At 58.7% G+C, this 11,347-nt stretch overlaps 1 protein-coding gene across 1 annotated transcript; it reads left to right on the forward strand.

The window, feature by feature from the left end:
• Nucleotides 1–2,275: 2,275 nt before the first annotated feature.
• Nucleotides 2,276–11,343, forward strand: MTSS1L (MTSS1L, I-BAR domain containing; the record flags this gene model as incomplete). Its single annotated transcript, XM_017740811.1, has 15 exons — nt 2,276–2,293; nt 3,562–3,668; nt 3,774–3,847; nt 5,608–5,692; nt 5,872–5,963; nt 6,048–6,122; nt 6,380–6,388; nt 6,835–6,992; nt 7,073–7,180; nt 7,257–7,354; nt 7,860–8,070; nt 8,808–8,882; nt 9,566–9,742; nt 9,838–10,003; nt 10,724–11,343. Coding segments are annotated over exons 1-15 (2,073 nt in total), but the record flags the coding sequence as incomplete, so codon positions are not given.
• Nucleotides 11,344–11,347: the final 4 nt, after the last annotated feature.

Consider the following 11,347-nt stretch of genomic DNA (forward strand, 5'->3'; position numbering starts at 1 on the left):
TGCCGCGGGGGGGTACCGGGGCTTCTGCCCCCCGGCCTCGAGATGGGGCTTGGACCCCCGCATCGGGTATCGGAGCCCGAACACCAGCCCCGCAGCGAGTGTGGGGGTCTCACATCGGCTGTCGGAGCCCGGCACGGCGTGCCAGAACCCAACATCAGCCCCTTACTGGGCATCGGAGCTCTGTGTTGGGCATCAGAGCCCTGGAGATCGCAGCCCCCCATCAGCTCTATATCCACTGTTGGATACTGGAGCTCCATCCTGGGGATTGCAGCCCCACAACATCCCCAGATCCGTCAGTGGCTGTCGGAGCCGTTCTGGGTGTTGCAGCCCTATATCTGCCCTGTTATCCTTCACTGGGTATCAGAGCTCCATGTCGGGCATCGAGGTCTCACATTGGGTGTCAGAGCATGGCACTGGGTGCCAGAGCCCCACATCCATCCCATAATGGGCATCAGGGCCCTGTGCTGGGCATTGGAGCCCATACTGGGGATCCTGGCTCTGTATCAGCCCTGTATCCATCCCAAGGTGCCGGAGCCTCTTGTTGGGTGACACTGACCAGGCATCACTGCCCCTTGCCAGGTACCACTGGCCCCACACCGGGCATTGCCACCCATTTCAGGCATCGCCTTGTCCCTGCCCCCCCCCCCCATGCCCAGGGTGGATTTCTGCTGGACCCAGTGGGGTTGACACCAATGGAACAAAAAGGTCTCCCACCTCCTTGATCCCATTTCCTAACCCGGGGAGAGGATATTGCCTCCACCCTCTCTGAGAGCAGGATGGGGCCATGTTTAAAAAAAACCTTTTTTTTTGTTTGTTTTCATTTCAAAAAAATAAATTAAAAATGCTGGGAGGTATTTCTGAGAAGGGGCTGAGTGGGGAGGGGGGACCAGCCATGTTTCTTCATCTGGGGGGGCCGAAATTCCCACAGCCAGCTCCAGCGATGGGGTTTAGCCCTCGTCATTTTTGGGAGGCAAAAGCTCTCTTCCTTCTCCACCTCCTCCTCTTCCTCTCTTCATGCTGCAGACCCGTCCAGACAATGCTGTCATTGCCAAAGCAGGGGAGGGGGGATAAAAAAAAAAATAAAAGCCTTGCTGAGAAGGAGATTAACCCCTTCGAGGGGCAGTGGTGGCTCTGCAGCCGGACTCTGGCTCAGGGCTGGGAGAAATGCTCCAGGGAGAAAATCCCAGCTCTCCCCAGGGCAGTGGGATCCAGGGCTGGTGGGAAACGGGTGCTGGGGTGATCAGCTCCCTCCCCCAAATGCCTTCACCCCAGCCACCCTCTCCAGGCAGCCTCCTGGAGTCTACAGGAGTCAGGCTGAGTCCTATACTCCCAGGGGGGAGGTGGGGGCAGCCCCTGCCTCAGTTTCCCCATTCCCCTGCTGAGACTTCAGAAGGGATAAGCCAGCCCAGAGCTGTCACCTCCCAGTGACATGCCCAGCACCATCCGGATGCGGTGGGACTGGGAACTCCTCACCCGAGGAGACCAGCCTGGAATCAGTTTCACACCATTTGAAGGTGGGAAAGATGAAAGAAAAATGATGAAAAAGAAGGAAAACCCTACCACACTACAGCTGGGGCTCAGCTCGTGCCCTGCACCGCCCCGGCCAAGTTGAGGGTGCACTGTCCCCATCGCCCAGCCACGTGGGTGTCCTGGCACGGGCACTGGGGAACAAGTAACTCTCTGCTTGAGAAACTGCCAGCATTGAAGGGCAGTGATGTGCATATGGTCCTATGGCTGGGACCCCTGTGCTGGTCAGAGGGCAAAGGGACCTTATTTTGGTGGCGGGTGGCTTTTTCAGCACCCCTTGGCCTGTGGTGGGGAGGATTTGTTTGTTGGTGACAGTCCCCAAGCTGGCTTCATTCCTGTTGCCTCTCCTCGCGTGCTTGGCGTCCCTGAGTGACCTTGGCATGTCCTTGTCCCCATTGTCCTCTTCCCCATCCTCCTCATGCCTGGCATCACAGGGGGTTTGGGCCATCACAACCCGCTCCCTTCTACAGGGGAGCCTCACTTGCCCTGCCCAGGGTGGCCAAGGAAGGTGGCCTGGGGACAGTAGCCCAGGAATGGTGGCCCAGCCTTCTGGCAATGATAGTCCCTGGGGACCCACAACCAGCGGGGCACTGCCACAAGTGGTGTGTGAAGTGGCACCCTCAAGCTCTTTCTTTGCTGACTCATGAAGAAATAGTGGCTTTCATGGTCCCCAAAAACAATGCTAGGCTGGTCCCATGCCCCTCAGTGCAAACCTCATCCCCAGGGCTGCCACCAAGCCATAGTGCCCATGGAGATGTGTGGTGATGTACGTGTCCCCTGGTGGCTGTCCTAGGGGAGTTTAAAGATGCCTATCACTGTCATTGGATGGCAATACCAGGATGGCACCAGGATTTTGTTATTGGGACAACAGCACCAGGATTGACCTTGCTAGGATGGCAGCACTGGCATGGCTTCACCAGGATGGTGACACCAGGACTGGCCCCACTGGGATGGCTTTGCTGGGACAGTAGCACTGGGACCAGCTTCACTGGAATAGCATTGGAATCACCTTGCCAGGGTGCTGGCATCTGCATAGCTTCACTGGAATGATGGCACCAGTACTGGGCACACAAGGCTGACACTGGGATGGCCTTGTCAGGACAGCACCAGGATTAACCTCACCAGGACAACATGGACCGACCTTGCTGGGATGGTGACACTGGGATAGCCTCGCTGTCTGGTGGATCAGAATCAGCCTTGTTGTGATGGCACCAGGATGGCCTTGCTGGGATGGCGCTGCAGCTGGCATTACTGGGAGAGGCCTCACTGGAATGGCACCAGCATGGTCTACTGGGACTGGCATCTCTGAAGCATCACTGGGACTGGCTTCACTGGGACAGTGCTGAGATGACCTTGTTGAAACGGTGGCATTGGGATGGCCTCGCTGGGATGGTGGCACTGGGACTGCCGTGGGATGACTTCACTGGAATGGTGGCAGTGGGAATGCCCTGGGATGACTTCACTGGAATGGTGGCACCAGGACAGCCCTGGAATAGCCTCACCACAAGGGCAGTGGGACTGGTCTTGCACGGATGGCCTTGCTGGGATGGCACTGGAGTGGCCTCATTGAGACAGCACTGGGGTGGCCTCCCAAGCACCTGTGCCCTGTCCCTGTCCCCACAAAACTTCCCCCGACCTCCCTTTCTGCCCTGTCAGTCTTTGGGCTCAGGGGAGGTGAGGACTGGGGCTCCTGGCTGTGGGGCTAGAGCTCTCCATGATGGCGGGTTTGGCCATCAGTGCTTTGTGGGGAAGCTGGGGGTGTCTCCTCTACTGCTAGCCAGGGTCTTAAATGTTTTCCATTTCATCCCCTCAAATTTCCAAACCTATAATAACCTACCTTGACCCCTGTGAGGAGGAGATCACTCATAATCCTGAGGTCTCCATAGTCTATAAGTTTGGGTGGCCAGACTGGAAAGGGAAAAAAACAGGAGGGAAAAGGGTTGTGGCCTTTATTAGCCATCAGAGAAGCTGTTGAGCTGCTCTGTCTCTGCACCAGTGAAGGGAGGGCCTTCCCTGTCTGGGGAAGTGGTGTAGGGGGCGAGGGGCTCTGTCTCTCACCATCACCCTTCCTCCTTGCAGAGCTCCTACCCCATATGGGAGGATTTCAACTCGAAGGCCACCAAGTTGCACTCCCAGCTCAGGTGAGTGGCCAAGGCAGGGTGGTACATGGGCCACCCCCCTTCTCGTTGGCACATCCCAATGTGTCCCGCACCCACTGAGCTCCCCCCTCGCTCTCTCCTCCCCAGGACCACGGTGCTGGCCGCAGTTGCCTTCCTGGATGCCTTCCAGAAAGTGGCCGACATGGCCACCAACACCCGAGGTAGGGTCCTCTCTCCTAGGGGCGGGTGCCCCCAGGCTTGTCTGGGTAGGGGGACAGGTGGTGAGTGTCCCCTGTGGGGTGTCCCCTGCCCACGTTGTTGGGGTGGACTTCAAGCAGCAGCTTCACCATCCACAGAGAGATGCCCAACCTGTTCCTGCACCAAGGTGGAGCATGCCCTGGGAAGCAGCATTGGAAAGGCAGAGTGGGGAGAGGGAAGGAGGTGGGCACCCACGTGGGTGCTGCTCCTCACCACCCATGGGTGCTTAGCCACATTTTCTGGTGGGGCTGAGACATTCAGGGTGGCTCAGCCCCACGCCGTGGTCCCCTGCACCCATCTCTGCTCCCCAGGATGCACAATCCACCCTCCTTGTCCCTGGCACCCACCTGGGAAGTTCCATGGGGGGGTCCCGGCTGGTCTGGGGGTCTCCAGGGAAGGGGAATTAACTGGAGGGAAATTCAGGAGTCCAAGCGCGACTGTTTTGGGGACAAACCACAACTCACCAGGGAGGTGACTGAAGAGCCAAGGCTGCATGCGGGGTCCCCCATACTGTTGGGGGGTGAGGGGGAAGGATCCCCGGACCCTCTCCGGGTGCCCACTGGCAACGAGGAGCCACTTCCCACCGCTTGGCTTCTGCCAAGCAGATGGTCCTGGGCTGGTTTGCAGACTGGCGGCATCCAGGCCATCTGGAGCCATGCGAGGAGGAGGAGGAGGTGGAGGAGGAGGTGGAGGCAGCAGCTTGAGCCAGGATCAGCTTTGCCTCCAAACCCACTAGCCCACTGCACCAGGGGGATTAGGGCTCCCCCAGCTCCCTGCCAGCCCAGGCATCCAAAGCAAGGGGGAGGCACAGGGGCGATGCTGGGGACAGCTGGGGACCAGCACAACAGGAGTCAGCGTCACCTTGTAGTGCTGCTATACCTGCAGAGCTTTTTGAGGGGGGTGGGAGGCAGAGCAGCAGCATGGGGAAACTGAGGCACTGGGTGGGGGCTGGCTGCTGCCCTTGCACACAGTGCATGAGAATCGGATTAGGAGCAGCAGGAGCTGGATAAGAGCATTAGGAGCTGGATTAGGAGACAACCCCAGTGCAGGAGAAGGCTCTGGCCCATGGGTTTCCCTATTTCCGTAGCACTGGGGGACTGAGGGCCGTCCAACACTCCTGCAAAAGGGTGAGAGGTGTCTTTGGAGGCTTTTTTAGGGGAGAGAAAGGCTGAATGTCGCCTTAGTTTGCACCCAAGGATTTTTGATTGCTGGTTTTCCTGGGATTTGCCAGCAGCACTGCCACCATGTGGCCATCCTTAGGCTTCAGAGTTAACAGCGGTTTCACCTAAAAAGGATGCTCCTGCTTTCTGCTGCTGGCAAATATCCCCCCCGAGGAATTTGGACTCCCTTTTTATTCTCTCGGGATTGTGCCTGGAGGTGTGGGACAGAGCTGATTGCCTGGAACTAAGCCAGGGTACCTCATCCCTTCCCTTCTTTGATCCCCCAGTGCCAAATTAAAGACGATCCAGGAAAAAATGGGAGTGGGTTCAAAACCTCCAGAACAGATATTTAGTGTTTCATGTATTATTGATCATTTATTTATTTTGTGGATTTGTCGTGGGAAAAAACAAGCCACCCCCCTACCCAAAGTGTCCCAATGCCCAGTGCATCCCAGCACTGATCATCCCTGTCATGAGCCACCCTGCTCCCACTGTACAAACTGGGCTGGGACTGGTGAGGGGGCGTCCCTGCCCCTTGCCAGCGGCACTTTGCTCCCCACCAGGTGCCACGAGGGACATTGGCTCGGCGCTGACCCGGATGTGCATGCGGCACCGCAGCATCGAGGCCAAGCTCCGGCAGTTCACCAAGTAAGTGGGACCAGGATCAGCTTTGCCTCCAAACCCACAGGTGTTGGTGACACAGCCTGGCCGGGCTCATCCCTCAGTGAAGAAGGAGATTCTGGGTGTGGGCTGGGCCTGGGATGGGGAATGGCTCCCCGCTGGCTCCGGCGCTCTCCACACTCTCTTCTTCTCTCTCCCTGCTCCAGCGCCCTCATGGAGAGCCTGATAAACCCTTTGCAGGACAGGATTGAGGACTGGAAGAAAACTGCCAACCAGCTGGACAAGGACCATGCAAAAGGTATGAGGGGGACAGGATGGATCCGTGCAGGGTGGCTGCACTGCTGGGCAGGGGTCCCCTCTGACAGCATTTCTGTGCCCCCAGAGTACAAGCGAGCACGCCATGAGATCAAGAAAAAGTCCTCTGACACCCTCAAGCTCCAGAAAAAGGCTCGCAAAGGTGAGGGGGGGGTCTCCTGGGGGGTGCCCCCACCAGCCCCTCCGCAGCACCCCCAGCCAGGGCAGGTATCCCGGCTGTGGCACTGCCAACCGGGGGTGGGCACTAGGGGGGTCCTGCTGCCCCCCTGCAGAAAGGGAGGTGCCAGCATGGCCCTGGGGGTGGCGGGGAGGCGGGGCATGCGCCCCAGCCTTCGGCCTCTTTTCACACGTTTTCTCTGTCTCCTTCTCTCTTCCCTCCCCTCCACATCCTTCCTGTAGAGCTACTTGGTAAGTGAACCGCTGCCCCCCACCACCGGCCCCCTCTCTGCTTCCTCATCTACTCCCCCCAGTCTCCCCAGCCTCTGTCTGTCCGTCCATCCATCCGCTCCCTGTTCCCACCCTCACCTTGCTTTTAGCTTAGCTTAGCCTGCACCCCACATCCTGAGGCGATGCCAGCCCCACCGTGTGACAGCCCAAGGGGTCCTCTGGTCCCAAGTGCCAGGGATGGGGATGGCATGGCAGAGGAGACCCCTGCCCAGGGCTGCTGTGGGGTGAGGGTGCTCCTCGACCTTCCAGGGATATGGGCACAGTGGGAGACTTGTGGTATCTGCTGGAGTGTGAGGATGGGGTGATGTCCCCAGGCTGGGGGAATGGCCTCGGCTTGGCAGTGGGACCACCAGCAGACTGGGGAGGGTGGCAGGGAAGCCCAGTGCTGACAGTGCCCCATCTCTCAGGGAAGGGGGACCTGCAGCCCCAGCTGGACAATGCACTGCAGGACGTCAATGACATGTACCTGCTGCTGGAGGAGACAGAGAAGCAGGCGGTCCGCAAAGCCCTCATCGAGGAGCGGGGCCGCTTCTGCACCTTCATCACCTTCCTGCAGCCCGTGGTGGTGAGTGCTGGGGACCGAGAGGGTCGGGGGTTGTTCCTGCTGCCCAGTGGGTGCTGATGCTCCCTCTTGTCTGTCCCCAGAATGGGGAGCTCACCATGCTGGGAGAGATCACCCACCTGCAGGGCATCATCGAGGACCTGGTGGTGCTCACTGCTGAGCCCCACAAGCTGCCACCCGCCAGTGAGCAGGTCAGCAGGGCTGAGCCAGGGGTCAGGGGAACGGGGGAGCATCTTTGTGGGGACTTAGACCCCATCTTTCCTACAGGTGATCAAGGACCTGAAGGGCTCTGACTACAGCTGGTCCTACCAGACACCCCCGTCCTCACCCAGCAGTTCCAGCTCCCGCAAGTCCAGCATGTGCAGGTATGGTGGGGTGGGCTCCACACCCAACCACAGCCAGGAAATCCAGCCCTCTTCGTTAACCCCAGTGGGCTGATGATGCTTACGGCCTTTGGGGATGCTCACAAGGTGCATGTCCACCTTCTCATGTCCATATGGGCAGGTGGCTCCCATTAATATGGAGGAACTGGTCTTGGTGCACTGGGCAGGGCTGGCGGATCTATGGGGCAGGATGGGGGCCTGACACATGCCCTGTCCTTTGGGGTTTGGGGACGATGTGAGCTGTGCATGAGGGTCTGAGGGCAAGCATAGCACCTCTGTCATGTCCCCCAGCCTGTTCCCTGCCACAGGGCCACCCCAGGAGGAGAAGGGACACCCCAGGAGGACCATACATGCCTCAGTTTCCCCAGGTTGTGGTGTGTGGCAGGGCACTGTCCATCCTGCCACCTCCAAACCTCTGTCTTAAATTCTCTTTTCCTTCCTTTGTCCTCCCCACCGGCGTGTCCCCGTCCCCCCGGCGCCCCCCCAGCAGCGTTAGCAGTGCCAAGGGTGGCATGGCGTGGCCCGGCGGGGCTCAGACCTGCTCACCCAGTTCCACCTATCGCTACCGCAGCCTGGCGCAGCCCCCCGCCGCCGCCACCCGCCTCTCCAGCGTCTCCTCCCACGACTCCGGCTTCATCTCCCAGGACGCCGCTTATTCCAAACCACCTTCCCCCATGCCCTCGGACATCACCAGCCAGGTACGGGGAGGGTGGTCAGTGCTGCCCAGCTCTGTGCCTCAGTTTCCCCTATCATAGAATGGGTGGGTGGTGCTGGGTGGGACACAAGGGTCCAGTGCAGAGGTGATGAGACCCACCCTCAGGAGTATTTCCAGCTGTGTTGACATCATGGGAAATAAATATTGGGAATATTGAGAGTGCCTGCCATACTTGGGGGTATCATGGGCCACACGGCAGAGAAACCCCATCCACGAATTCCCCCAGGGATGGGGTACAGGTATCCCCTTCCCCATGCCAGGAGAACAGGGTATTTCCCAATCACTGCAGCCCCATAATACCCAGTTTGTGCCAGTCACCCACCAGGCAGCATGGAACAAAGCTTCCCCTTCATGCTGCACCACCCCCAGTGCCAAGGATGTCCAGGATCCCCAGGGAGCTGCCATTCCCACCTGTCCATGCTAACCTGACATCACCAACCCAGCAAGGTCCCCATTCCACAAAATACCTGTTGACTCCGCATGGCTTGGGGTGAGAAGGGGGAAGGGTTGGGGCAGTGCATCATCCTAGTTCTTGACCCTGCTGCCAAGGTTGCATCCTGCTCGCCATCCTGCATCCGCTGCCAGAGGGGAGGAGGGCTGTGGGCCTCGCTTAGCCAGGGGAGCTGTGGGTTCAGCTCTAACCAGGGTGATGGCTCTGGCTTTGCTTGCTAACTGCCTCTTCTCTTCCCCTCCGGCTCTCGGCTCGGCACGGCACAGCAGAAGTCCTCCAGCTCGGCGTCCTCAGAGGCCTCCGAAACCTGCCAGTCAGTTAGCGAGTGCAGCTCCCCCACCTCGGTTAGTCCTTGCCATCCCACCAGGGTTGTATTTCACACGTGGTTCCCCCCTCCCTTCATGGGGTTCAGCCCTCAGACCCTCCTTTCCCTTCCTGCATGGGGCAGAGCATCCTGAGCAGCACCCGTGGCTTGACATGGGGTGGTGCCTTTTCCTGGTCTTAAAATCAAGAGTCAAACAGGGTTAGAAGGGGAAAAGGGTTTTACCTTGGTATTTGTTTTAAGGATCCTTAGGTGCACACGTCCAGGTCAAATGCACCGAAGTGCACACTGCAATGCACACCCCCAAAATGTCTGGTATAACATTATAGGTGTTACTAATTAGCATATCTATCAAAAATTCCCCAATGGGAGGCTTGAATGAGCCCCCCTCCCCAAGGAACCTTCCCCTGGATGGTTCTATCTTAGTTTACAGAATGTGTTCTGGAGAGGACCTTGGGGTCTGGGGCACACTGTCCTCTACCTACGAAGCTTCTAAAATGTTTAGCCTCTCAGCTTGACAAACAAATCCAAGAATGTAGGCAGAAAGCACTAAAAATACAGAAGTTGTAAAAAAGGTGTAACAGGGGTATAAAAGAAAAGGCAAAAAATCTTCATGGCATCAGGGGGACATCAGCTTGAGACCCCTCCTGTCCCACTCCTGGTCCCGGTGTCACCAGCATGAACCGCATGCCTTGCCCATTGCAGGACTGGTCCAAGGCCAGCCCCTATGACCAGCCGGTGGTCCCTACCCTGCAGCGGCGCAAGGACCGCGTGGAGCACCTGCGGGAAGCCGAGATGGGCTCTCCTGCTGGTGGGTACCCAGGCATCAGCAGCGAGGATGCTCCCAGGCCCCGGATGTCACCAGCTACAATTGCTGCCAAGGTACTGGCTGCAGCAGGGAGGGCACAGAGGTGGGGGGCTCCTGGGGGTTCCCAAGAGAGGAACCAGGGTGCTGACAGTGCCCCTTGCCCCCACAGCATGGGGAGGAGGTGTCCCCTGCCGCCAGCGACCTGGCCATGGTCTTGACCCGTGGGCTGAGCTTGGAGCACCAGAAGAGCAGCCGGGACTCGCTGCAGTACTCCAGTGGCTACAGCACGCAGACCACCACCCCCTCCTGCTCCGAGGACACCATCCCTTCTCAAGGTACCCGCACTGGGGGTACCTAGAACCACCTAAAATTGCACTTAGAGTGGGGAAGGGGACAGCAGAGGCTTTGGTGGTCCTGGGGCACATCTGTGTGTGCTCTGGGTGTCGTAGCATCAGCCTGTAGTCATACTGTGTAGGGGCCAGTGGGGTGCCACAAATAACCACAGCTTTTCCTGGTTATTTGGGTGTTAGCTGGGGCTCAGTGGGTACAGTTGTGCCAGGAAGTGCCAGGAAGTGATGGTTTGTGGTGATGTGTCTGTGCACAGAGGCTGAGTACAGGTGGAGGTGGTGGCAGATGGTAGGTGATGGCAACAGAGTTGGTAGCTGGAGATCAAATAACCACATTTGTCATCATGTTGGCATGATGATGGCTGAGCCAGTTATGAGCACATTGTGGTGGCAGTGGAAATTGGCTGTGATCATGTTGTGATGCCTCTGGCTGTGGTAGTTGCAATGGTGACAGCTGGGCTTGGTTGTGATTTCAGTGTGATGGTTGGGGTGATTGTGGTTGCCTTCCGATGGTGATGTTTGGGTTTGATGCTGAGCATGTTGTGCCAGCAATGACTGGGACAGTAGTGGTTGTGTCACGATCATGGCAGTTGAATTTGGTTGTTGTTGAGCTGTGATGGAGGTGGCTGGGGCTGGCTTTGATGGCATGGTTGGGCTTGGCAACCCACTGCCCCCCCAGCCACATTGATGGTGCTGCTCCCTCCCCAGGCTCCGACTACGACTGCTACTCGGTGAACGGTGACGTGGAGTGTGACCCCCAGAGTGACTTCGACAAGTCCTCCACCATCCCGCGCAACAGCAACATCGCCCAGAACTACCGGCGGATGATCCAGACCAAGCGTCCTGCCTCGACCGCCGGGCTGCCTACCGGCACCAACCTGCCAGCCGGCACCACCCCAGGAGTGGCCACCATCCGCCGCACACCCTCCACCAAGCCCTCGGTCCGCCGTACGCTCTCCAATGCTGGCCCCATCCCCATCCGACCCCCCATTGTCCCCGTGAAGACCCCCACAGTGCCCGACTCCCCTGGCTATGCCGGCCCTACACGGGTGGGCAGTGAAGAGTGCGTCTTCTACGCTGATGACGCCTCTCCGAACCCCCTGGATTTTGCCAAAGCTTCGCCCAAGCGGCTGAGCCTTCCCAATACTGCCTGGGGTGGCGGTGCCATGGAGATCTCTGTCTACCCCGGGACCGGCCAGCACCTCTCCACTGAGGAAGAGGAGGACCAACAGTTGGCTGCCAACCGGCATAGTTTGGTGGAGAAGATCGGGGAGCTGGTGGCCGGTGCCCACGCCCTGGGGGAAGGCCAGTTCCCCTTCCCCACCGCCCTCG

Source organism: Corvus brachyrhynchos, unplaced genomic scaffold, assembly GCF_000691975.1.
Source record: "Corvus brachyrhynchos isolate BGI_N302 unplaced genomic scaffold, ASM69197v1 scaffold26, whole genome shotgun sequence".
Classification (NCBI taxonomy): domain Eukaryota; kingdom Metazoa; phylum Chordata; class Aves; order Passeriformes; family Corvidae; genus Corvus; species Corvus brachyrhynchos.